We start from the raw sequence: 27,230 nt of genomic DNA, 5'->3' as shown, positions 1-27,230 counted from the left end.
TCCAAAAGAACTTCTGCTCTAGGTGGCTCTTCTGTCACGTTTGGTCCCACAGGGCTCCGTGTAGAGCACTAACCTATTCAACCTTTACATTCACCCCCCTGTCAGACATTAACGTGCGGTATGACTTTGAAATAATATCATATGCATACGATACAGTTAATTGTCACCTTGTCTCAGAATTCTGCCTCTGCTGCTGACTCCCTGAGGGTTTGCCTGTCGGAAGAGTCCCAATGGATGGACCTCAACTGCTTGAAGTTAAACGCAGGTAAGACAGAGGTCCTGATCCTGGACAGGCAACCCTCTATATGGTCCCCAGCCTGGTGGCCAGAGTCTCTGAGTTCTTTCTCTCAGCCTCAACCCGAAGTTAAAAACCTGGGATTTCTGTTTGGCAGCAAAGTCATGTTTGACAATCAAATCACAACCTTAGCCGGTAAGTGCTTTGGACTCATTAAATCCCTCAAATGTTTTATTCATCTATTACCTTCTCTGGCCCAGAAGACAGTGATTCAAGCTTTTGTAGTCTCCCGTCTGGACTCCCTACTTGGGAGCCTCTAAGGCTAAGATTATAAGACTTCAGCAGGTTCAGAACTCAGCAGTCCGCCTATTGCTTAACCTCCCTAAGAGAGCATCTATGGGCATGACACTTCACAAACTGCATTGGCTCCCGGTGGAGAAGCGCCTTTCTTTCAAAGCCCTATGTTTTTGCTAAGGATCTCCAGGAAGACCGTTCCAGTCTACTTGCATTTTCTTCTTACGCCTTTTTCTCCTAGGAAATGCCTCAGGTCCTCAGAAGCACTGTTACTGCAGGTCCCTAGAGTTAAGAAAGCTCGCTCTGGTGGAAGATCTTTTAGCTTTCGTGCAGCCAAGCTCTGGAACTCTCTTCCTCCGCAGCGGAAGCAATCCCCTTCAGATTGACAGAATTGTCTGCGAAGCTCAGGAAGGGTTCTTGAGTTGTGAAAGCCTGTATCTCACTCACCCTACTGATCAAAGGGAGGTTTAGCAACAATGCGAGAAATTAGAGGTCTGCTCTGTGTATGGGTTTGAATGGACTCTTCATAAGTTGAGACAGAACTATGTTCAGGTGCCAGTCTGGGGGAGGAGCCCTTGCAGGAGAAAAAACTCTTAACAATCCTTTCATGAACTGTTTGATGATTCAGCTTGAGCGCAAAGAAAGTGAATGCAATATTGTATCGAGATGTACCTTGATAGAGAGAGGCATGCACCAACCGATACTGAGCTAGAGAGTGAAGACAGGGTAGTACCTGCACAGGTGATGCCTGCTGAGGATGTAGATTTGACTTTCGGCCAAATAAAAAAGAAAAGTTTCCATTTCACTTTATACGTTTTATGGTGGCTTCAGCCCTTGCTTTCGAGAGAATGTCCCTGCAGTCTTGAGGAATATTCAGCTCTCTGAACTCATGAGCCATGCGCATATGTGGGGAGAAGTCGGGTCTGGAAACAGTACCTGGCCTTGACTCATCAGCAACAGTGTTTGAGATGTTTACAGGCGATTGTGGTTGGATTCCGACAGTAGGAGAAGCTCTGTGTACCAATGCTATCAGGAGGAGGCGACAGCTCTTTACATTCATTTTGCTGAGACCCCTCGGTATGAGAGGGATGAGGGAAAAGTATATGCATTGATCTCGAACCATCTTATTGAAAAAGGCATTCCCCCACAACCCTGGATTTGAACAGACACACTGAAACAGACTTTTCTGGATAGTTTAAGAGTCAGTTCTTTGAGCCTTCGTTGCTGTCCTAGGAGAGAAAGGCTTTGTTCTGGGACAGTATCTAAGGCTACGCCCAAGAACATTTTCTTTTTGGATGGAGTAGTTGATACTTTTCATAATTCAGTCAAACCTGGTTTGTGAAACAACTTTAGGGTAGCCTCTTTGGCCTTGGACGCTTGAGATGCTGTTGGTCCTTTTATCAGCCAGTAATTTAGTCATTTATCAGCCAGTCATTTAGGTAGGGGACAACCTGATGACCGTCCTTTCTGAGAGAGGCTGCCACAGGGGCTAGGCATTTGGTAAAAATGTGGGGAGTTGAATTGAGGCCAAATGGGAGGACGTTGAATTGGTAATGGGTGCCTGCTACAGTGAAGCGTAGGTATTTGCAATGTTTGGGATGTATCGGGATATAGAAGTATACATCCTGTAAATCCAGGGTTGAAATGTGGTCTCTGTGGTTTAGGAGATGCATGATGTTGGAGAGGGTGACTATGTGAAAGGATTGCCTGTGTCGATACTTGTTTAATTTTTTGAGGTGCAGGATGGTTCGCCTCTCCCCTGCTTTCTTTTTAATTAGGATAAAAACCAGGAGTAGAAACCCATGCCTTTCTGAGGATGCAGAGCTTTTTCTACTGTTCCTTTTGCTAGCATGGTAAGGGCTTCTGTCCTGAGTAAGTGCACTCCCTCCGGTGGAGTGATTAGCAGCCTCTCAACGAACTCTAGGGTATGACGGTAGGTGAACAGAACTAATACTCATCTGTCTGATGTTATTTGCCACCATTGGTGGAGGTACTTGGTGATGTTCGCACACAGAGCTTTTAAAGGGTTGGGCTTAGCCGGCACCTGGTCAAAGTCACAATTTGCGGCTGTTGTCTCGACCCTGGGGGGTTTATTTCCTTTTAGGCCCTTGTTTGTTGTATGACGCTGAGGGAGGCTGCCGATAGGGCTACTGTTGGTAAGAGGACCTATATTGTGACTGGAAGAGCTGGTACTTTTGGAAGTGCTGGTATCCTCCTCTTCAGGCTGAGAACCCTCTTCTGCATGCTCCTCAAAAGGGTAGTTTTCGAAACCGCAAGGAGCCTAGAGATTTAGCTGCATTTGTCTTGATGGCTAACAGAGCATCATCTATGTGTTTGCAAAAAGGTTTTCTCCATCAAAGGACATATCCTAGATTTTGGAATGACCCTCTGGATGTAAAATTGTCGATTTGAGACAAACTTGTTGTCTTTAACACTGCAGCCTCTTTCAGCTGCCAAAAGCTAGTGGAGGCTATGTCCATTGTGGCGTCTATGATCTCTGATGACGGGCGCGCACCTTCTTGCAAGATCTTTCTAGCCACTGATTTTCTGTCTTTCGCCACTAAATCAATAAGGGAGCTGATGTCAGACCACATCTGCCTGACGTAGCAACTCATGATAGCCAGTCAGTTGGCCGCACAAACAGTGATGGCAGACATGGTAGTGATTATCTTGCTGATACTGTCCAAAAGCCTGCCCTCCTTGTCTGGTGGAACATAAATAGGAGTGGAGGGCTTCTTGAAGCAGCGTTGAACCGCTTGTGAAACTACAGAGTTTGGCTTGGGATACCATATGAGGCAAGCAGGAGAGTCCTCAGGAGCCATGTACTTTTTTATCTATAAGCGCCAAGACTGCTGCTACAGTTGCCGGGTTCCTCACAGCCCTCGAAGGATAGATCTTCAAATTTGCATGTGTAGGAGTTGTTATAGATGATTGCAATGCCTCCCCCCATTTTGATTCCCCTGTCTCTCCTATTGTGTAATTGTATGGTAAAGCAATCGTAATTTCAGGCCCAGAGCTCCATGCAGCCATGTTTCTGTGAGAAAAATAGATCAGGCTGCTCATTTGTCAAAAGGTCAAAAATATCTAACTTATGCTAAGGGAGTGAATGACAATTTATATTAAAAAAAGTAAATTCTTACCTAAAACCCATAACGGGGCCAATCAGCCTTCGCTGTGGCCTCACAGGTGCCTTCCTCTATCACACCAGATTTTTTTTTTAATGTCCAAAGTCAAGTGACCTCCTGTGATGTCATCACAGAACCAGGAGACAGGTAATTTCAGTTATATCATCATTAGGCAATTTGTTGATTTTGAAATCTTGACAATCCTAACTCTTAACAGTCCCAAAATATTAAAGTAGGCGTTCCCCATACCCTATCAGTCACACCTAGGAAAGGGACATTTTAGATTTCCATCTAGGGGTCAAGCAGTAAAACGCCCCTTTTATATGCAGAACCAAACTTTTGACTTACCATCAGTGCCTGCTTCAGCATCCTCTCCGTTTGTGTCCTCTGCCTGGAAGCTGAGCTTCACCTGGTCTTCTCCTGTGCCATTGACGGCAGATATCTGGCCATTTTTTCGTAAAATCTGTGCATGAAAAAAGCCAGTGTCAATGAGTACCTGTTACTGTGAACAGCAATTATTTTCACATAGCATCTACAAAACACATTCTGTATAAAGCAACATTAATGTCATTATTTGAGGTATAGAAAAATGGTTTGATTTGTAAGCTGGAAAATAATTTTTAGAATTGCCATTCCCTATTCCTACTGGGATGACGTCTGCATAGAAAGAAGTTTTCGTATTCAACGCTCATGGTGAGATTTAGCTCCTGAAATACCAATTGCACTTTGCTCACCAGCAAGAAATTACCAGGATTGGTTGCTGGGTATACTGCACAGGGATCTGGGCCCTGGGGACTTATAACTGAATATCATGTCCCACAGTTAATAACCACATGTACTGAATGTTATTCATTTTTCTTGTGCTGAACATAGTAAACAAATGTAGTTGCAGAAATTTTCAAGAAACCCATTTTTCCCTTCACATTACCATTCCCAGGTTGTAGAGCGGCTCTTGATTATTTGCAGCAACTAGGCCCCAATGCATGTACTGTACACATATCCATGCTACTAACCTGCAGTAGTGCATTCCCACAGAGTGACAAACTATCACTGGAACACCAATATCTAAAGTGTTTCTTTCATTCAACAGGTATTTCAACAGTGCACAGAGGTCGAGTGTAATTATCTCGAGATAGGAAGGTCTTTCCCTTCAACCACATGGACTAGGGCACCCGAGCTCAATTACTTGTAAGAGGCAGTATTGACAAATTTGTTCAGGGGAGCCTGATATTGTGTCTCCTTGAATATTATGTATTACAACCATAGGGAATGCCACAGCTGTTTGTGCATCACCTTCAGTGTGCATACATTGCATGGACACAAAGTTAGCACATTTACAATGGGAAGGTGTCCCCTTTTTGCGCAGCGGGGTGGTCCTATGCAAATTAGGGGTCATATTTAAGCACATGCACATCATGCAGGTTATTAACGCACGTGTATCTGCATAAAAAGCCTTATAGATGCGTTAAATGTGTGCCACCCACGAATTTGCACACATTTTCACATTCTGTTTGGAGGAGAGAAGGAAGTCCCAGGATCACAGACACATCAGCCAGCTGACCTGTTCCCCACTCCCTAGAAAAGAGGTTCTTTATCCCTTTCAAAAAAGGCTGTGGCCACTCCGGCTTCAAGCATATATAGTGCTTGCTCTTGTGTACTTGTATGTGCCACTTCTTTTAGTTAGCATGTTTTAGAAATACAAAAGAGAACTTTTTTTAAGGGGTTTGAACGGCCCATGGTATGCATTTGATGCCCATGAACGGAGATGCACTCTGGTGCAAATCTGGGCCTTGGTTCAATCGTTAATGAAGTGGCAAGATGGGAAAGTGGTGCCCTAGTTACATGAGGCCACTAGGATATCCTTTCTGCAGATCTGACAGAGATGGGGTTGTCTCTTCAATAAGCTGGCCTTAGGACTGTTAAAAGGGGTGCCCTGGTGTCTTAGTTGCTTGTAAGGTGCTCAATGCAGCTGAGAGGCTGCCTCAAAGCACTGGGTGAAGGAATTAAAATGAGCCCTTGTGAATAGAACGAGCTTTTACAAAACACTTCCAACATGCTGACTGGCAGAGCGGGTAGTGCATAATGGTTGTTATCTGGCAAAGCTAAATCCATTACCAAAGCCTTCTCCTTTAAAAGATGAACAATTTTTCCATTAAAAAATCATGTCCAAAATATTACTATATCAGATATATGAGGAATTTAGGCTTTATTAGCTTTCAACAAAAGCTTTTGGCTTAACACAAGAGATTAAAATCACACAAAAACGTAAGAAGTAAAATAGCATTAGTTATCAAACAACACACTGAAATGAAAAAAACGAGGATATACATACAAAGCTAGAATTCATTATTCCCAAGCATTTTCGGGTTGAAATAACAGTCGTTCGGAAGTCTTAAAAGACGCACCCACTGGACCTCCCCTATCAAGTTCCACAGATTTTCCTCTTAGCCCCTAAATTAAAATCAATACAGCCTTGTAATTGTGAATTTGTGCGTGTTATCTGTATGCACTAAACCCGAAATTCTTTACTATGGCACACACTCGAAATATTAACATATATCAGCATTATCAAGAAAACATGTTGACTTATGCAACTGTAAATGGGCATTTAGCTCAGTGGAGATTAATATTGAGGCCTACCCTAATCTTGACCCCCCCCCCCCCGCCAAATATGGCAGAGAAGAGGACTATGGTACAGGGAGATGAACTCTGGGTCAAATTATGTCATTTAGAGTGGGAGTAAGTAGGTGCTGAGGAGGGTAAACTATGTACAAAAAACATTTATGCTATTTGGGATGAAGTGGGCTGGGCAATTTGTGCCCAGCCCACTTCATATTCCACGCCCTCGGTTTGCGTTCAAACGAACTGCTAACTTGAAAGACGCACTGATCCACACACGGCCCAAGAAACAGAACCTGAGCAGCCAGAACACCCTTTGGGGCCTTCCACTGGTAGTGGGTCACTTTCCTTGCGGTGGCTGCGCAGTCTGCCCCCAAACACTCCAGTGTAAGGAAATCAGGCTGACTGACACCTTTATTTGGCACCTTCAGAGACATACCAACTGTAACAGCACAAGGTGTATTTACATGCTCACCTGTCCCTGCGGTAAAAACTACATAGGGATGACGATGAGGCAAATCAAACTAAGAATCATGGAGCACAAGAGCAACATTAGATGCTCCAAGACACACACGAGACTATACGAACACTACTCACAGCATGGCCATTGAGCTGACAGTGTCACTTGGCTGGTATTAGAATCCCATCCGGCCATTACACAGCAGGCATTGTTCAGGATCGAACAAAGATGGGTCTACCGACTCAAACTTGACTCAATGGGGTTGAATGACTCGGTCCCTTGGTCATCGCTGGCACGGTACACTACTTCGAGGCACCGGTTGACCAGCCTCTTAAAACCCACCTCAGCGCTGGCGCCCACTCAACTTCCTGGATTATATAACTATATTATGTGGGTTACCTGGCTGCCTATGGACATGCTCACCTCCATATACATATCACTTATGAGTCGACCGGTTACCCCTTACCATGGGTACGCCTTTACTATCATCATTGTCAACCTTGCCCGGTTGCATTGTCTTCCTTTCGCGGCCACTCTACTCTTTAAGATCGTTACCACTCCCAAGATGGCCGCCGTTCTGACCCCTTGGATTCAATGGCACGTCCAAGTCTAGGGTCCGCATCCTTGTTCCGGACTAGCACATGCGCGGACGACATACGCCACGCCCCCGACGGCACTGACATGGCGGGATCGCTTCTTAAACCCGGTTCTTCCCTGGGCTCGCCACCAGCTGCTCGACGCCCAGGCGCTGTTCGTGGGGGTAGGTTTATACGGCTTGGACCGCACGCTGCCGAAGGTAAGCAGTTTGCGAGTCTCCCTTGTGACCGTCGCCTTAAACTATGTTGTCGGCACTCGGGTAATTTGTGGAACATCTCCCTTCGTTTCACCTTGGCCTCCGTAGTTGTGGAAGACGCTTGCTTCCCTGATGCCACGTTTTACGTGAGGCACTGTCATGTTTTCCGGACAGACGCTGTCAGCCTCCTTGCTGGAGCCGGCTACGTTCCCCTCCCTCCGCAGGTTCTCCAGCCCTCATTCTCGATTGAGATTGTCCCTGCAAAACTAAGGGTATTTTGCTTTCACAATACCCTTTCTGATAATGTTTTTAATGTCTTTTGTGTGTGTGTACAATGTAGAGTATTTGCGAACTAGTAAACAATAGAGTATTGCACTTACCACTTCCCTCTGTTGCTTGTTTATACTTTTCTCTAGGTAGCATCACTAGAGTAGGACCATTTGGCCTGCCCGCTTACTGACCTACAAGATGAGGTTGTAATTTACATTCTTTAATTTCTCACTGTGTAGTACTGAACACTTAGGTCCTGAAGAATTGCCATGATGGCAAGAAACATGTTGACCTGACCTGAGGGTTGTAGATATTTTGCTGTGAATCTTCCCGGTATATATCTCCCCTCCCACCCCTTTTTAATCAAGGGAGTCAACCACGCTAATAAAGTGCATTGTGGACTGACCCACCTTTTTTAATCCACCTTCACTTCACGACTACACTTTCCTCTGCCCTCTCACACGCATGCATCATATGGCTGGAACAAAAGATCTCTGATAAAGAGCCCCGTTTTGGGAGCCCGTCAGACATTGCAGCGCCAGTCTGACGAGGAGCAGAACCCATATGATGAAGCATGACACCTAGTTTACTGGGTGTGTGAGGGTTTTAGTTACAAAAAGGGAATCCCCCCCTTTTTCTGTCCTCTACGCTACACTCATACTGTTTTTCACTTTTTCTTCCGGGGAACTTTGTACCCTTCTTGTGTCACAATTTGTGAGCAGAGGTTGAGGGCAAATGTAATGGCAAAAGGGTACATCTGTGGGCACAGTAAGTCTCTATCACTGCTCAGAATCCAACAGGGCAGAAAACGACTTGTTTGTTTCATGCATGTGTTGCTCCATGCATGTTGGGTTGAAAAATTAGGAGCAAACGGTGTATTTTTAAGGCTATTAAGCCATTAACACTGGGGAATTTAGCCCCAAAGGTAGCATTTTTAGGCATAATAGGCTAACATGGTATAAGGAGCAGGAGCTAGAATTTTGGTTAACTTACTACATTCTCTAACATTGATCAAATTTGCTATAAATGCATCCGCGAAGCTTTCACGATAGGCAAGTTTATTTCTATGCTGGTGTCCTACATAGGCAACACCCACTGGAGTAGTAGAGCTCTAATTTGCCACATGATCGACGACGCAGCTCATCTAATGCTATCATTTTAATTTTAATTTTAATTCAGGTACTTGTAGTTATTTGTTTCCATTTAAATGTGCGACAGCAAGTACCAGAATCCAAAGAAATACTTTAATTGGATGAACTAGGCGGACACGAATAAGGACAGAGTAGGGTAAACAAGGAGAAGAAGAGGAGGAGTGAGCCTGAGGGAGCGAGATAAAGAGAGATTTTGCAAGACAGGACTAAGTGGCACAGTCCATCCACTGGGCTGGCGCTGAAGGCAGAGCTCTCAAGTTCTCCAGACCCACGCGCGAGTCCCGAATGGACCTTGGACAGGAGAGGTCTGTGAAGGCAGGCTGCCCCCTGCACCTCTAATTCATTTTAAGCACACAGTCAACAGAATAACCACAAACCACATCTCCTACCTCCATCAGGACATGAGTGAAGGGTGTAGGTGGGGCGAGGGGCAGCGTGTCAGAGCGCACACCGTTTTCTGTGTTCTTGTAACCAGGTACCTCGTATCTGCACCACGTTCTCAAGGTCGCACATACATAACACTACCTTCCGCCATTATTACTTTTTAAGTCACTATCTCAATCTGGCCTGTATATTTATTTGCATTCTTGTATCGTTGCCTTCATACGGTGCAAAAGTAGTACTAGATGGCAAAGGAAAACAAAACGGACCTGACAAAGTTCAACCTTTTCGCGACAGTCTCCACAAAGGAGTCTCATAAAACTACGTAGCTCGTCACTTTGTGAGTATTCCTCTAACCGTCAACTTTCCCCACTGTCCTCTGCACAACACGTGAAACTTTCTAAGGTGGCAGACTGCCAGCAGGTGTCGCCCAGTTTAATCCACTCCAGTCTCAAGAGCTCAGACACATTTACCCCAGATGTGGATTGTGTTGTCGGTGCTAATTCAGTTAATTGATTTCTGGTGTGTGCCATTTCCCGCGCTCACAGCAGGCTGGCACCACTCTGCCTCCAAACGGACTGAAACCGATGGGGAGTTAACAAAAGCGCCCCTCCCCCTCTCACGCACACCCATGGGGTCTTTCTGGGAGGGGATGAGCTCGCCTGCGGCTCTACTGTCAGCAGTAGTACTGCATAACAGTTGATATCAGTATCTACGTCATGTCTGCTTTAAATGTAATTTAACAAACAGACGTAAAGGCATTCCAGAAACATTTAAGTTTTCTCACCCCGTTTTTTTATTCAAAGAAAGGCGCGCTTCCAAGAGGTGTTAAGGGCAACACAGGATAATTACAAAAATAAACACATACAAAAACTACTATGCTTCCTCTCTGCAAAGTTCGACAAACTAGAAATAGTGAAACAAGTTATATAAGATTCTATGAGAATCTATGGCAGAAAAGACAGCAGCAGGTTCCTTAGGAACGTGAATATCCAAGTGATTTAGAAAGCGGATTTCACCAGAATGCCACCCCAAAGGCTCTCCTCGTCTTAGGTGTTACACTGGCTGCCACAAGATTTGTCAGGATGGCACACCAAGCTGCCGGAGATGGTCCAAGAACGGTGTAGGGTGCGCTGCTGCCTCCGCCCGGCTCGGAATGTCTGAAATCCTGCAAGTTTAGTTGAGACAAAGCATCAGTAGCATTACTGAGTAGCCAGGGACATGCTTAACCTTAAACGCCAAAAAAATTACCAGGCCCAACAAGATTAACTCCTTGAGTAATCTTAGAACAATACTGCAGCTCACTTTCCGTTGATTTATAGCTTCCATCATCACTATGTTGTCAGACCATCAGGTCAACTATTGGGAATAACTCAAAGAAAGATACTAAGCCCGCCTGCGCCACTCAACCGGCCATTGCTGAGTGTAACAGTAGCTACCAAGTATTGCGCCGAAACCTATGCTCCCGGCTGCATCTGTAAAAAGACCCGGATCAGGGCTAGCCTGCGGCAGGGGTACCCATGATACAGACGCATTAAAGCGCTGAAGGGAGGAAACCCAAATTCTCAAGTCCTGTCTGGCCTCTAGAGACAGTCCTTGCTTAAGGCCAACCATGGCCTGGGCAACAGACCTGGAAATCGGCCGTCCCAAAGGGATAATGCAGAGGGCAAAGTTCAGCTGACCAACCAATAATTGCAACTGATGGAATGCCACTTTCCTGGCGGTCAGGGACTCCTTCAGGGACATCCTAAATGGGGCCACTTTATCCTCAGGTTGCCTGCACATAGTATCTAACTCGATGACCAAGAAAGTGGATCTACATGGATCGACCGCAAGTCTTGCCTGGGTTAGAGGAACCCCAAACTGGCCCAGCAGGTCAACAAAACTCTCCAAAACCTCAGAACCCGGAGGGCCAATGAAGAGGAAATCATCTAGGTAATGCAAAACTCACTTGGTGCCAAGCCGCTCTCTTAAAAGCTCACTTGAGGAAAGAGCTGAAGGTCTTGAAGTACGCGCATGATTCAGACTACCCCATAGGCATACACCTGTCAAAATAGAAGGCACCTTCAAATTGAAACCCCAACAAATGGAAATCATCGGGGTGAACTGGCAGCAAACGAAAAGCTGATTCAATGTCCACATAGGCCATCAATGCTAGGGTCAAAGGAACATACTTTATGAAGCATAACATCAGGTCAGTGGTCTCATTTAGTGAGCTTCCCCTTGGGGCTGATAGGTTATAAATTAGGCAGAATTGGCCTGGTTCTTTTTTGGACACCACCCCCAAAGGAGAGCACCCTCCCTATTAGTACATATGGACTGCTGAATCTTACAAAAGGGTACCGCTGCCGCCGCCACCTCACCCACCCCCCAGCTGCCAGCAAGGATCCTTAAACCACGAGTAAAGGCATCCAATAATATTTGCGCCACTTTCAAGTCACCTTGACAATTAGGCCAAGGGATTAAAGCTTGAATGTTAACTGGTGAGTGAGCCTTCATGAAAAATTGCAGTGCAAAACTGTTTCTGCTGGTCCTCCTCTTTCACTTTCTTGAAACATTTGAACTGGCATGCCACAGAAGGAGAAAATGTGCTTGAATTTATAAGTCCCTGGTGGTCTTGTGCACGTTTTCCTGTTATAAGCCCAGCAAGCGCCTCTCTTCTCACCAGCTGTTAGAAATGGGGTCTCAAGTTAGCAGAGGTTTGAACCCTGTCCAAGCAAGGACCACCACTCTAGTCAGGTTAAGTCAGTTACACACTATATTAACCTGTGCTCACTCTCTGGTAGCTTGGCATAGAGCAGTCAGGCTCAAATTAAGAGGTAGAGCATTTGTGTAACACTTAAAATACAGTATGTCAATGAAAACACCACAAAAACACTCAACATAGGTTTAGAAAAATAGAGAATATTTATCTTATTAAAACAAGACCAAAACGACAAAAATCCAATAAGTAGAAGTTGAGATGTGAATTTGTCAAGATTAAATATGAAAACGGTCCTTAGAATTAACTAGCATTCAAAATGTTACTTGAGATCTCGAGGGACCAGTTCTAATCCAAAGTTCAGGCCGACTACGATCGATGGCAGGCCAGCTGCAGGACCCAGACAGGTCCCGCTAACAAAGTACCTTGGATGGAGCTTTTTTGTCGACCTCGAAGACTTGAGGCGAGCGGTCGAGGAGGTGCAGCGTCATCGTCAATCCGTGGATGGAGGCGAGCATCGGCGCCTTTCCGCCCCATCGATAGAAGCTTTGGTGTCAAATCATTTTTTAATGCAGGTGCTGTGTCGATGTGAGCAACGCTGTCGTCATCGAGCATCTTTGGCAGTCGGTTCACTGTTCTTATCAAGCCGAGTCGGCGTTGGCAACGCTGTCATCAGGCAGCCACTGCATTGACGTCGAAGGGCAATGCGTCAGCGCCGGTCGGCTCAAAATCTCTGCTGCATCGTTGTGCAAAATGCACTTCTGAGGCCCAGGATTGGAGGGGGCACCTCAGGTAAGGGTAGAACTCACAGCTCACAGCTGGCAGAGTCCAGCAGCACCAAGAGAGTTGCAAGAAGTCTTTTGTGTCCCAGAGACTTTAGTAGAACAAGAGACAAGCCAACAAGCCCTTGGTGTAACTCTAGGTTCAAGTGAGATGGGTCTAGTTCTTGTCCTCAGCAGGGAAGAGATCAGCAGGCAGCAGGGCATCTCAGCAAAACAGAGAAGCAGTTCCTCAGCACAGCAGTCTTTACTGCAGCAGAATTCTTCCCAGGTCCAGTAGAGTACTAATTTGAGTCAGAGCCCCGGTAATTATACCCAAAAGTGCTTTTTAAGAAGGGGGCAACTTCAAAAGAGTTCTCTGAAGTGCGCAAGGATCCCTTTCAACCCAGGCCTGGCTTCAGACTATCAGTAGGGGGCAAATCAATCCTTTCAGTGAGGGCAGGACACAACCTATTCAGATTTAAGTGTACGCCACTTCTTCCCCTTCCTGGCCAGGAAGGCTATCAGTATGCAGATGAATGCAGACAAATCTCCTATCACACCCAGCCCTTCCTGAGTGGTGGCTGTCTAGAGGGAAAGCGCAAAGTGTAGCTGCCACCCAGCCCAGCATGTACTGGAGACAGGCAGCAAGGCATGCACAGCGGTAAGAGCAAAGAACTTTCCACTTTCTAAAAGTGTAATTTGTAAAATGGCCATGTTAAATCCAGCTTTACCATTAATGAGAATTTATCAGCACAATTCCAAAGATATTCAACATGAAGTAGCTACTCTTTACTATCAGGAAATACAGCTTAACAGGTGTTTTAAGGAATTCCAAATGCTAGCCTATGGAAGAAGTAGGCCTCACAGTAGTGCAGAACAAATGTAGCTGTTTTTCACTGCCAGGGCATGTAAAACGTACAAGTACATGTCCTGCCTTTTAGTTACACAGCACCCTGCCCATAGGGTCACTTAGGGCCCACCTTAGGTATGACATACGTGTAATAAAGAGGGACCTTATGGCTTGGCAAGTAGTTTTAAATAACAATCCAATCACAAAACACTTTAGTTCCATCAATATCCAATCAGGCTTTTCCAGGTCTGTTATAGTCCCTTCTCCATGTTGTGACCTCTTCTTACTTCACTACTTGCAGTCACAGATAAGTCAGGTTCCGCATGCCTTCTTTATGGTAGTGCGAGATGTTTGTCGATTTTGCACGCTAAAAGTGTGTTTGAAGGCTGCTTACAGGAAAGTGCAATATGTGTGTAGTTATAGCTGCGGGAATGCATTCTTGCGCTCTTCCGCAGCCACTATCCTGGTGCAGCTGAGTGTCACAGTGCGGTCCTCCGCCCAGTAGGTGGCACCCTCAGTGACTCAGGTCCCGACGTTGAGATTCCTGCCAATTTCTGCTCAGTCGGAGCAGGAATCGTTCGCCGGTAGCCACCAGCCTGGAGCGTTGCCTGGAGAGTGACAGTAAGAATTGGGGTCTGTATAAACAATTTGCCAAAGAAATATAACCTACGCCCTTAACAGGGTCGGTATTGTGTGTCTGCTAAACACCCCTCGGGTCTGTTTTAACTTGTGTGGCCACGCAGGCCTCTTAAAGGGAACACGCTCCCAGGTTAATATTCCCCACTGATTTCTAGGCACCGGGGGTAAGTGTTCCCGAGCTTGAACCTGAAACTGTGCGGCTCTGCCCACAACAAACTCTTGACTGGCTCCCCAGTCCTTTAACTGCAGCCCTCTGCCTGTCCTCATTTCCCCTAACAAGGGACGTTTACCATAACTGGCGCTGACCTAGGCATAACCAAGGTTCAAAAAATCTGCTCGCCGACTGACTATGGCGAGCCAGATTTAATCAGGACAGGCTATGTTTAGGGCCTTAACGCCCTTTATGGTGAGCTGACAACAGATGTTCTGCTTGCTCACAAAGTGAACGAGGAATGAAGCTGCCTTTACATCTTGTTATCTTGGCACATTTGCTCGCCTTTCAGAGCAGAGGTAAAAAGTCAGTTTGTCTTCCTACATTTACTTTCTTTCTGTGACTGTAGTTAGAAGATTTTGTTAAGTGAACTGTGTGACAATCGTGTTGAGACCAGTTCACGGGGCAAGTACATTACAGATAGGTCGAGTAGATTTTTCAAGTTACTAGACCTTCAGGGGGTTGGGTCCTCCAGACCGTGGCATCCTCCCCAAGCAAAATCCTGCTACGGCGGCTGGTTCCAATATGTTGGACTCCGATGACATTTGTCACCCCCGCTCATCAGAGTGGGTCCCCGGTGACAAAGTGGAACATTATGTGGCAAACCGCACCACAAACTACTGGAAAAGTAGGTACGTAGCTGATTGAGGGGTGCCTGCCCATACCCGGGTTAGGATGGCAAGGTCACCCTGACACTGGACATATCCCCTAGGATGGCCACATTCCTGGCAAAATAGAATAAAGATCCCAAGAAGGGCTTAGAACAGTCCTGAAGAGAGTGCCAGGACAAGCTCTTGGACGTAATTGGCCTGATAACTATAAACATCAACATGGTAGAGGATGCCAAGTCTATGAGTGCCCTGATCTCCCCTGCAGTGCTTTAGGGATGGGCGCAGAGGGCGATTATCTTCCTTGATAATGCCAACTGTGCACTGTCCCTGTTGACCAAGGTGGGTACAAAGCTTGGGGACCACGCCACCTCAGAGCCAGGGGAGGCTTTCTGGGAAGCCCTTTATTTAAAAGGTGTGAACATTTGTAAATACCTTCACTTCATTGGACAAAGCACAGTCATCCATTAAGCAGCTGTTCCCGACCTGGGTTTTTTCAAGTGGCCAGCCATGGTAGGGGCTGCTCAGTCAGCCAGTCTGCATCACAAGCCCCCTCCAGAGGGAAAGCCTCCAGGTGAGGCAGTTACCAGGACCAGACATGCTTCACCACCTTTTACCCCACCAGAGGTCAGCTTTCCAGAAGTAGAGACTTCAAGGGGCAATCCGCCCCACCATTTCCAGTGAGTGCGCACTGTTTGTTCTAGGTACAGGTGGCAGGCAGACTAGCGATTTCCTCCACAGGTGGAGGTCTATCACAACAGGCGCACAGGTTCTGCAGACTGCAGGGTTTCCAGATAGAGTTCTATGGTACCCCATTTCAGGCAACTGAACCTCGGCCCATCTAGTTCTCTTCCTAGGAAGCCGAGTTTATAGATGTGGAAGATCAATCTCTCTTAGAAAAAAACACTAATCATCCAACGATCATCCACCCACATGGGATTGTTATCAACCTTTATCAAGACAAGACCAATGGGGTCGTTGCCCTGTGATCAACCTAGGAGAGTTCAACGTATTGCTGGTTACCGCCATATCAAAATGGAGGGCATCCACCTCCTGTGGGATGTGCTGTGGCTGGCCGACTGGATGATCTGTTTGGATCTCAAGGTCGCCTATCTGTCCCGTACGATTTTCCTTTCTCACCAGACATTCCTCCAGTGCAATTGGCACCAGCAGGTGTTTGAGGTTTCCAGTCTTCCATTCGGGCTCTCCTCTGCCCCTTGATTCTTTACCAAGGTTTTCAAACAGGTGGTGGAGCACTTTCAAATGCTGGGGATGCGCCTCATTATATACCTGGACGACATGCTCATCATGGCCCAGTGCCCCCGCCAGCTGTCGCTCTAGTTGCAGACGGCAATAGACCTTCTGGAAAGCTTGGGGTTCGTGGTCAACGAGACGAAGTCCCTCCTGGTTCCTTCCCTGAAGGCGGCCTTCTTGGGGTTTTTGAGCGACATGACCACATCTTGGCTGAGCCTGCCATCCCATAAAATCAGACACAAGCTAAGGAGAACACTGGTGAACCCTCATACTTCGTTGCGACAGAGCACCCGCCTTGTGGAGCTCCTTTCATCCTTCATCCAAGCCATCTTCTCGGGTTCTCTACACTACCGGGCCTTTCAGTGCCTTAAAGCCTCCCATTTGTGCATGGGGCTCACACACTTCCAGATGATATCCCTTATGGAAGAAACGAAGGAGGAATTCTCCTGGTTGCTCTTTCACATGGAAGCATGGAATGGGAGAACAATTGTTGGGTCAGTCCCAGATCTCGTTATAGAATCCGATGCCATCAGGTTTGGTTGGGGCGCACAATGTGGTGAGTTTTCGACCAGAGGTTCTTGGTTCCCTCAGGAGCAGGCCTTGCATATCAATTGCCTGGAATTCCTGGCTGGCTCATTCGCAGTCCGCTATTGGACAAAGGACAGAATTCAGTCATGCATTCTTCTCATGATGGACAATGTCTCGGCAGTCCGATGCATCAATCATCTGGAAGGCATGTGTTCCAAAGTCCTCTCCGACATGGCAACCGTCTTTTGGCAGTACTGCCTGGAATACCAGGACTCGGTGACGGTTGAGCACCTTCCAGGCCAGGCGAATCAGGTGGCCTCTCGGCTGGATCACCAGCTTCCCAGATTCTGCAGTTGGAGGCCGGATCCGCAGGTGGCTGTGACGGATCCCTTCATGTAGGATTGTGGCCCAGAACAGGTTTATGTGTTTCCCCCATTCACAATGATCACTCGGGCTTCAGCTCAGATCCTGAGACTGGTGATGATCACGCCGACGTGGAGGTCTCAAGTACGGATTCCAATTCTTCTAGAACTTTCCTGGGATTCGCCAATCCAACTCCACCTTTTTTCTCATCTTCTCAGTCTGCATCAACTCCCGCACTGGCTGTTGTTGAAAGGTTCTCTAAATCTAATGGCTTGGTGGATTACAGGGAAAGCTGGTCAGTCCCAGGCTTTTCAAAACAGGCTAAGGATCTCTTAAACAGAGCATAGGCGGATAGTACCACGAAGAGGTACAGGTCGGCTTGGAGTAGATGGGCGCGCTGGTGCCGGTGAAGGAGTGTGAATCCCGTGGGCGGAAATGTAGTCCAGATCCTCAATTTTTGGGTGAGCCTGGCAACTGAAGGTTTAGCCTATCAATCTATTAACAATTTTTGTTCTGTTATTTCGTCAGGTAAGGTCCCCGTGGAGGGATCCCCGGCGGGGGAACATCCTTTTGTGTGCCATCTTCTTAGAGGGATTACATGGTCTCTTTCTCTGGCACACGCTATTCGGTGCTCTGGGACGTCAACCAAGTGCTCAATCTGTTCTTGACCAGGTAACCGAATAGGTTCTTATACTGCAAGGAGTTTACAGTGAAAGTGGCAATGCTATTATGCCTGGTATCCTGCAGGTGGGTTTCTGATGTTAAGGCCCTGGGTGTAAAAGGGAGAATTTTTTCCCCATCAGGGGTGTTATTTACCATTGGTAGATGGACCAAGCCCAACAACATGACTATTTCATATCCAGCTTTTCATCAGGATTCTCCGAAGTTATAAATTGTACAATGCTCAAAGCATAAGAGGAAATGTTGGAGGGGTTCTGACCTCTCGGACAGACACAACTCCTTATTGCATTGCGGAAACCGCATAAGGCAGTGTCCTCTCCCGCCACTGCTTGATGGGTCCGTTGGGTGATGCAGGCAGCTGTTACTGACCTAGCGACATTTGGAGCCCACTCGACTAGAGGTGCTATGGCTTCTAAGGCGATTACGCTCAGAGCGCTCTTGGAGGACATCATGAATGCGGTGTATTGGTCCTCAGATTCTACCTTTAACAGTTCGACTTAAAGCCAGTGCTGGATATGGCTAATTTGGTGGTGAGCAAGCTCTAAACCAGTATAATCCTAGTCCAGGCCCCGTGAAAACAATACTGAGGCTCTTGACTCCTGCAACAAAAGAAGAGGTCACAACATGGAGAAGGGACTATCACAGACATAGACAAGCCTGATTGGATATTGATGGAATTATTGTGTTTTGTAATTGGACTGTTATTGTTGAACTATTCCAAGACGTTCATGGGACTGGTCGTTTTTTGCTTTTACTGTTGAAAATGATAAATTAATGATGAAATGGCTGCTATAATAAAGAAAGTGAAGGAAGTTAAGCATAATCCTTGCCCCCGTGTCCTTAAAAGAAGTGAAACTTTTGTACATGTTAGATAGGAACAATTTTCATTAATTAGTAGGAAAGAAATCTGACTGAGAATCTCCATTTCTAGGCATAGATTATGAAATAAAAGCATAACATCCAAACTGTTACGAAGCATGAAGTGACAACAAAATTATAAAAACAACAAAAATTGATAACTCGTAGTAGTACTGACTTTAGGTGAAGGGCGCAAGAAATAAAACATATCAACCCACTATTAACAATATTCTTCCCTCTGAGATGTCTGTTCTGGTACAGCCGTCACCACTCGGAACCGCCCTTCATCATTTGGGGCTCCGAGGACCAACACTATACTAGATCTTGTTTTCCTAGCAGAAAGAAATTAACCTTCCTGTTAGTTAGTATGTGTTGGTATTATGGTCAAGACCATGTGTGTTGGTAAAGTAACTGACAGGGTTAGAAAGAGTGTGCAGTGCAAAGGAATACCAAGAAAAATAAAGAGGGTAAGTAAAATTGGTTTTAAGGAGCAAAAGAATAATTTAATAGGGTATAGCTCCTAGCACCAATATTAAAAATAGCCAAGACAGGGTAAAATCTATGGCCTGTCTAGTGGTGTAACTATGGTCGACATGTTTCAGCAAAACCGGCAAATAGCCTTGCTTTCTTCAGGACCTTAAATGTACAGCTACTGCAAACAGAAAAACCCAATGTGACAAAAGTATTTACAAATGAGTGAAATAAAGTGTAGGAACGACACTGAAAAGTCACCTGAACCTCTAGGTGTGTCTGTTCCAGATCTTCTCACATAGTCAGCGGTGGACTGAAATAGAAAATGCATGGCATGAGCTAATCCCTCCATACCTGTCCGAAATAAGCCTGCTTGTTGCACCTAATTGTAAACATCAACATAGGTGTAGTTCATGTCTCGGAATCTGAACAAACACACTGACCAAACTAGTGCAAAACAATAATCGTGGAAATTGAACCATTTCAAGTTTCACAGAATACTTCTTACCTGACTAGTAAGAAGTGTACACCTCACCCCGCCTGGCTGCGGCTCAGGACTGGTGAAGCACCGCTCTGAAAGAGGTGAATAAATTCAAAAATCATCCACCATGTAGTGCCTGAACTTGATCTATCTGAGCTATGAAGTGTTGTCCTCAGTATGACACTCGAGGCTTGTATAAATTCTAACAAAGTGTGAGGGGCGGTGAAAGATGTCATATCCGCTACGTAAGTGGGACATATAGAGTTGTTGTCCTGTTAATCAAGTGAGCGCATACATCCTTCAGATGCAGAATCTAATGCCAAAGAAGCTGTTCAAGCTAGCAGGACCATCTAATCCCGCTTTCCAGACTGAGTGAAATCAAGTGCCCCGTGGTTGAAGGACCACAATACAGCAGACTACTGCTAACTGCTCTGAAGCGAACCGCATGCTCAAACAGCGTGTTACCGCTCGGTAAAATTAAAAGAAAATCCAGCGCGCACTCACCTATCCGTCTGTACTTCTTAGCGGCATCTGTGCCGTCTGGGGAGGTACCGGCGGTCTGTTTCTGTGTTGGTTATATTACGTTGGCCCTCATTGGTTAGGAACACTCACGTGACGCGCCAAGGAATGCGTCAAGCGTCCGTGATGTTTCAAAGCGAATAATTGGATAAGCTTGCGGGCAGACTGCCCAATGGCGTGCTGGGTGGATTGTAAACAGCAGGGTTTAATGGTCGGGTGAGCCTTCGGTGATCAAGGTTCATTTCTATATTTATGTCTGAAACCCAGGGGGATGTAGCCCCGCATACAGCGTTAAAGTCATGGTATAATAAACTCATGGTGTAATGAACTCGCAAAACCAGAGAAATGTTCATAACTGATAATCTTGCTCGGGCAGAGGCAACAAGGATTGCAGTGCCCAACACAAGAGTCATGTGGTCACGGTCATCATATGGTCATACGGTAAAAGTCATCATATGGTCATATGGTGCGGGTCGTGAAAGAAAGGCCAAAAGTGTGGTGTTGGCGCCAATGATTACAACACAGTTTCATGAAGGTACGTCTGCTGGGTGTAAGTGCTAATGGGGCTTTATATCAGAATCTAGTTACCACACTCTGTTTAGTGCACCTCATAGAGATGATTCAAAACGAGGACCAGGGGATGTCATCATTTAACCCTGTTCGATCGGTCCCTAGTTTCAACACCCATTTCTGTTCTTTTTTATGGAGAAAATCACTCACATTGGTGATATGAGAGGGAATGAACGGTTTCTCCAATACTGTCCATTTAAAAGACGTGGGTGAGTGATTTTGAGTAATGAAATGGGTAGTGAGTTTAGTGGCCTGTCTCTTGCAGTTGATGGTACTCCTGTGTTCAGATAGTCTCACCTTTATTTTACGGGTGGTCATACCCACATACCTAAGCTCACATGGGCAGGTTATGAGATAGATTAGTTTATCGCTGTTGCAGTTCGTAAACTTCAGCTGTCTCCAGGGCCTAGAAGTCCCGATGTCTATCTCTGAGGTTCTGGACGTTTGGGTACATGATTGACATGTGCCACAGGGATGGTGGCCAGACACTGGGGGTAAATCCCACAGGGTACCTACTGCTCTTGGAGTCTCATCAGGGGGTCTGGTGTGTACCATTTTGTCCCGCAGATTGGGTCCCCTTTTGAAGGAGAACAACGGTTGTGGAATAGAGTGGGGTCCTGAGTTTAAATTGACCAGCGTTTCTTAACCGCTTTTTTGATACTATGGGACAATGTGCCAAAGGTATGTACAAAGGTCAGCCTTTCAAGAGGTGCTTTAGGAGTGGTAGGTTCTAATAATGCTGCCCTATTGTTATTGCTGGCCCGTTTCATGGCCCGATGTACCAGCCGGGGAGGATATTTTCTTTCAACGAGCTGGTCTTTGAGTGCAGAGGAATGTGTTCTGAAAGCAGTGTCCGTGGAACAGTTTCTTTGGACTCGCAGAAACTGACCAAACGGAAGGTTGTCCCGTAAGGACTTGGGATGGTGACTGTCATACAACAACAAAGAGTTCCTGGACATAGGCTTCCTGTACAGTTCGGACTGTAATCCCGTGGACGTGGCCTTAATCATAAGATCAAGAAAAGCTAGCCTGTTTTCGCCAATCTCAACAGTGAAGAGTAAAAAAGCATTTCTGCTATTCAGCCATCCCAAAAAGTCTTGACAACTGTCTCTGGAGCCCCGCCATACCACCAATATATCATCAATATATCGTTTCCACGTTCTTATTTGTTCAAAGTATGGGTTGGACTCATTGAGGACAAACCGTTGTTCGAAGTAGTGTACGTAGAGGTTTGCCAGACTGGGGGCATAAACGCTCCCCATGCTGGTTCCAGACACTTGTAAGTATATATTGTCTTCGAACTTGAAGAAATTCTTCTTCATGGCTAAGGTAGCACAGGCCATGATAAAATGTACTGGAGTGATGGTGTCTCTCTCGGTGGTGTCAAGTAGGGAATGAATGACCTCGAGGGTTTCGTCCTGGGGTATAGAGGTGTATAAAGCCTCTACATCAAACGAGACCAGCAGGTCCGTATTGATGTCAAAATTGAGGTCAGGCAATAAGCGTAAGACATCGGTGGTGTCCTTAAGGTAGGTGGGCATTGTTTGGACCATAGGGCGTAAAAAATGGTCGACAAACGTAGATAGGGGTTCCAAAATGGACCTGATGCCCGAGATGATGGGTCTACCTGGTGGTGGGCGTTTCTCCTTATGCACTTTAGGTAGAATATAAAAGTAAGGAGTCACTGGATGTTCAGTATTGAGGAATCTGGCCTCCGGCTCGGTTACCCATCCTTCATTCACTGCCTCTTCTGTCATGTTACGAATCGTCCTCTGTAGGTCTGCTGTGGGATCTTGGTCCAAGAGGCGATAAGATCTTACGTCGCTCAATTGCCGAAGGCATTCAGCTCTGTACCTCTCAGTATCGAGGATGACGATTGCTCCGCCCTTATCGGCTGGTTTTATAGTTATGGATTTATCGGCTGATAAAGATTTGAGAGCCTGGTGCTCAGCCTTGGGGAGATTGCAAAATGTTTTTTCTTCGTGTTTGAAGAGCTCATCAATGTCCCTTTCAATCGCCTGTTCAAAAGCCAAGACATTAGCTGGCATGAGATGAGTTGGTGGGTTTAAAGTTGATTTAGGTCTTAGTCCAGTGTTGGTCGTTGTTTCTTCTTGGTCTGGTTTCTCTTTGTCAATAAAAAAGAAGTGTAGTCGCACCTTTCTAATGAATTTGGCCAGTTCCACTCGGGTTTCAAAATGTTCATTCCGATATGTAGGAACAAAACCCAGTCCTCTATTGAGAGCCGTTTGCTCAATCTGGGTGAGAATGCGGCTACTTAGATTGATCACGATGCTGTCTCCGTGTGGGTTTGTTCTTTGTTCCTGGCCGTGGTGCTCCGTAAATTCCGAGTCGAGCTCGTTGTCGGTGGTGAGTTGAACTGCACTTGGGGGAGAGGCCAGTCCACAACCAAAACACCAGCACAACCCCAAGTGCATCATGGCCTGTGCTACCTTAGCCATGAAGAAGAATTTCTTCAAGTTCGAAGACAATATATACTTACAAGTGTCTGGAACCAGCATGGGGAGCGTTTATGCCCCCAGTCTGGCAAACCTCTACGTACACTACTTCGAACAACGGTTTGTCCTCAATGAGTCCAACCCATACTTTGAACAAATAAGAACGTGGAAACGATATATTGATGATATATTGGTGGTATGGCGGGGCTCCAGAGACAGTTGTCAAGACTTTTTGGGATGGCTGAATAGCAGAAATGCTTTTTTACGCTTCACTGTTGAGATTGGCGAAAACAGGCTAGCTTTTCTTGATCTTATGATTAAGGCCACGTCCACGGGATTACAGTCCGAACTGTACAGGAAGCCTATGTCCAGGAACTCTTTGTTGTTGTATGACAGTCACCATCCCAAGTCCTTACGGGACAACCTTCCGTTTGGTCAGTTTCTGCGAGTCCAAAGAAACTGTTCCACGGACACTGCTTTCAGAACACATTCCTCTGCACTCAAAGACCAGCTCGTTGAAAGAAAATATCCTCCCCGGCTGGTACATCGGGCCATGAAACGGGCCAGCAATAACAATAGGGCAGCATTATTAGAACCTACCACTCCTAAAGCACCTCTTGAAAGGCTGACCTTTGTACATACCTTTGGCACATTGTCCCATAGTATCAAAAAAGCGGTTAAGAAACGCTGGTCAATTTTAAACTCAGGACCCCACTCTATTCCACAACCGTTGTTCTCCTTCAAAAGGGGACCCAATCTGCGGGACAAAATGGTACACACCAGACCCCCTGATGAGACTCCAAGAGCAGTAGGTACCCTGTGGGATTTACCCCCAGTGTCTGGCCACCATCCCTGTGGCACATGTCAATCATGTGCCCAAACGTCCAGAACCTCAGAGATAGACATCGGGACTTCTAGGCCCTGGAGACAGCTGAAGTTTACGAACTGCAACAGCGATAAACTAATCTATCTCATAACCTGCCCATGTGAGCTTAGGTATGTGGGTATGACCACCCGTAAAATAAAGGTGAGACTATCTGAACACAGGAGTACCATCAACTGCAAGAGACAGGCCACTAAACTCACTACCCATTTCATTACTCAAAATCACTCACCCACGTCTTTTAAATGGACAGTATTGGAGAAACCGTTCATTCCCTCTCATATCACCAATGTGAGTGATTTTCTCCATAAAAAAGAACAGAAATGGGTGTTGAAACTAGGGACCAATCGAACAGGGTTAAATGATGACATCCCCTGGTCCTCGTTTTGAATCATCTCTATGAGGTGCACTAAACAGAGTGTGGTAACTAGATTCTGATATAAAGCCCCATTAGCACTTACACCCAGCAGACGTACCTTCATGAAACTGTGTTGTAATCATTGGCGCCAACACCACACTTTTGGCCTTTCTTTCACGACCCGCACCATATGACCATATGATGACTTTTACCGTATGACCATATGATGACCGTGACCACATGACTCTTGTGTTGGGCACTGCAATCCTTGTTGCCTCTGCCCGAGCAAGATTATCAGTTATGAACATTTCTCTGGTTTTGCGAGTTCATTACACCATGAGTTTATTATACCATGACTTTAACGCTGTATGCAGGGCTACATCCCCCTGGGTTTCAGGCGTAAATATAGAAATGAACCTTGATCACCGAAGGCTCACCCGACCATTAAACCCTGCTGTTTACAATCCACCCAGCACGCCATTGGGCAGTCTGCCCGCAAGCTTATCCAATTATTCGCTTTGAAACATCACGGACGCTTGACGCATTCCTTGGCGCGTCACGTGAGTGTTCCTAACCAATGAGGGCCAACGTAATATAACCAACACAGAAACAGACCGCCGGTACCTCCCCAGACGGCACAGATGCCGCTAAGAAGTACCGACGGATAGGTGAGTGCGCGCTGGATTTTCTTTTAATTCTACCGAGCGGTAACACGCTGTTTGAGCATGCGGTTCGCTTCAGAGCAGTTAGCAGTAGTCTGCTGTATTGTGGTCCTTCAACCACGGGGCACTTGATTTCACTCAGTCTGGAAAGCGGGATTAGATGGTCCTGCTAGCTTGAACAGCTTCTTTGGCATTAGATTCTGCATCTGAAGGATGTATGCGCTCACTTGATTAACAGGACAACAACTATATATGTCCCACTTACGTAGCGGATATGACATCTTTCACCGCCCCTCACACTTTGTTAGAATTTATACAAGCCTCGAGTGTCATACTGAGGACAACACTTCATAGCTCAGATAGATCAAGTTCAGGCACTACATGGTGGATGATTTTTGAATTTATTCACCTCTTTCAGAGCGGTGCTTCACCAGTCCTGAGCCGCAGCCAGGCGGGGTGAGGTGTACACTTCTTACTAGTCAGGTAAGAAGTATTCTGTGAAACTTGAAATGGTTCAATTTCCACGATTATTGTTTTGCACTAGTTTGGTCAGTGTGTTTGTTCAGATTCCGAGACATGAACTACACCTATGTTGATGTTTACAATTAGGTGCAACAAGCAGGCTTATTTCGGACAGGTATGGAGGGATTAGCTCATGCCATGCATTTTCTATTTCAGTCCACCGCTGACTATGTGAGAAGATCTGGAACAGACACACCTAGAGGTTCAGGTGACTTTTCAGTGTCGTTCCTACACTTTATTTCACTCATTTGTAAATACTTTTGTCACATTGGGTTTTTCTGTTTGCAGTAGCTGTACATTTAAGGTCCTGAAGAAAGCAAGGCTATTTGCCGGTTTTGCTGAAACATGTCGACCATAGTTACACCACTAGACAGGCCATAGATTTTACCCTGTCTTGGCTATTTTTAATATTGGTGCTAGGAGCTATACCCTATTAAATTATTCTTTTGCTCCTTAAAACCAATTTTACTTACCCTCTTTATTTTTCTTGGTATTCCTTTGCACTGCACACTCTTTCTAACCCTGTCAGTTACTTTACCAACACACATGGTCTTGACCATAATACCAACACATACTAACTAACAGGAAGGTTAATTTCTTTCTGCTAGGAAAACAAGATCGAGTATAGTGTTGGTCCTCGGAGCCCCAAATGATGAAGGGCGGTTCCGAGTGGTGACTGATGGGAGCCAGAGACCAGACACTGATCTTGATCTGGCATGTTCTACTTCACTCCTCTTTTTAGTCATATGGCAAGTGGGAGCGTTACACCTTCACTGTCCTCGATAATTAGCCTGTCTTACTATTGACCCTCTGGTACTTTTTTGTGATTAATGTTTGGTGGGCATGTATTCAGAGCAGGTCATTAAATTGCCCGTGGGTCCCCTTTAATTTATGTAGTTTGGATGTTCTGGTACAGCGTCTTAGCAACAGACTAGTAAAACATCATGAATGCTGTGCCAGAAAATCACGAGGCACTACCATTCTATGTCCAGTGGTAACGCTTTTGGACTTGTAGAACGCCATCCAAGATTACCTGGAATAGAGTAAGATCCACTCCTGCCACATATTGCCCTATCACTGGAGCTCATCAGTTGAGCGCAGCATTCTTCCGACAAGAGGAAGGCACAGAGTAAAAGAGATGAGGTGAGGAGTGTTCAAAGGCAAACACACCACTAACGCTCACACTTGCAGCAAAATATATTTGCAGCCTATATATTTGTACTCTGGAAAAGCCTTTTAAGGATCAGATCATACAAATAGTATATCAGCTGAACCAGAAATTAAAAAAGATTATCCATTCGAAAGGAGTTTCACTTGGAATGCTCTCCACCTAAAATGAAAACTCTATACTACGAAGTTATCTGCTTCTGTCACCAAAACGTACAATAAAATGTTAGCACATTAACGTACCTGTTTTTCTGATGAATAAATATATGCAATTAAGTAGTTGACCAAAAGCTGTTTTACAATGGTTTGTAAAACATACTCACTTTACACCAGTAAACCTGTTATAAAATGTATAAATA

General features: G+C 45.7%; 1 protein-coding gene across 1 annotated transcript in view; it reads right to left on the bottom strand.

Annotated features, from left to right (window-relative positions):
* AKAP12 (A-kinase anchoring protein 12) overlaps positions 1 to 27,230 on the bottom strand; it is a 390,541-nt gene that overhangs the window by 88,508 nt on the left and 274,803 nt on the right. The window contains exon 2 of the mRNA XM_086927572.1: positions 4,003 to 4,117. Coding sequence (XP_086783698.1) covers positions 4,003 to 4,117 — 115 coding nt within the window. The remainder of the gene's footprint in view (positions 1 to 4,002; positions 4,118 to 27,230) is intronic.

Source organism: Lissotriton vulgaris, chromosome 6 (assembly GCF_964263255.1).
Source record: "Lissotriton vulgaris chromosome 6, aLisVul1.2, whole genome shotgun sequence".
In the NCBI taxonomy this organism is placed as follows: domain Eukaryota; kingdom Metazoa; phylum Chordata; class Amphibia; order Caudata; family Salamandridae; genus Lissotriton; species Lissotriton vulgaris.
Note: the sequence above shows the minus strand (reverse complement) of the source record. Positions and strands in the feature narration are given on the sequence as shown.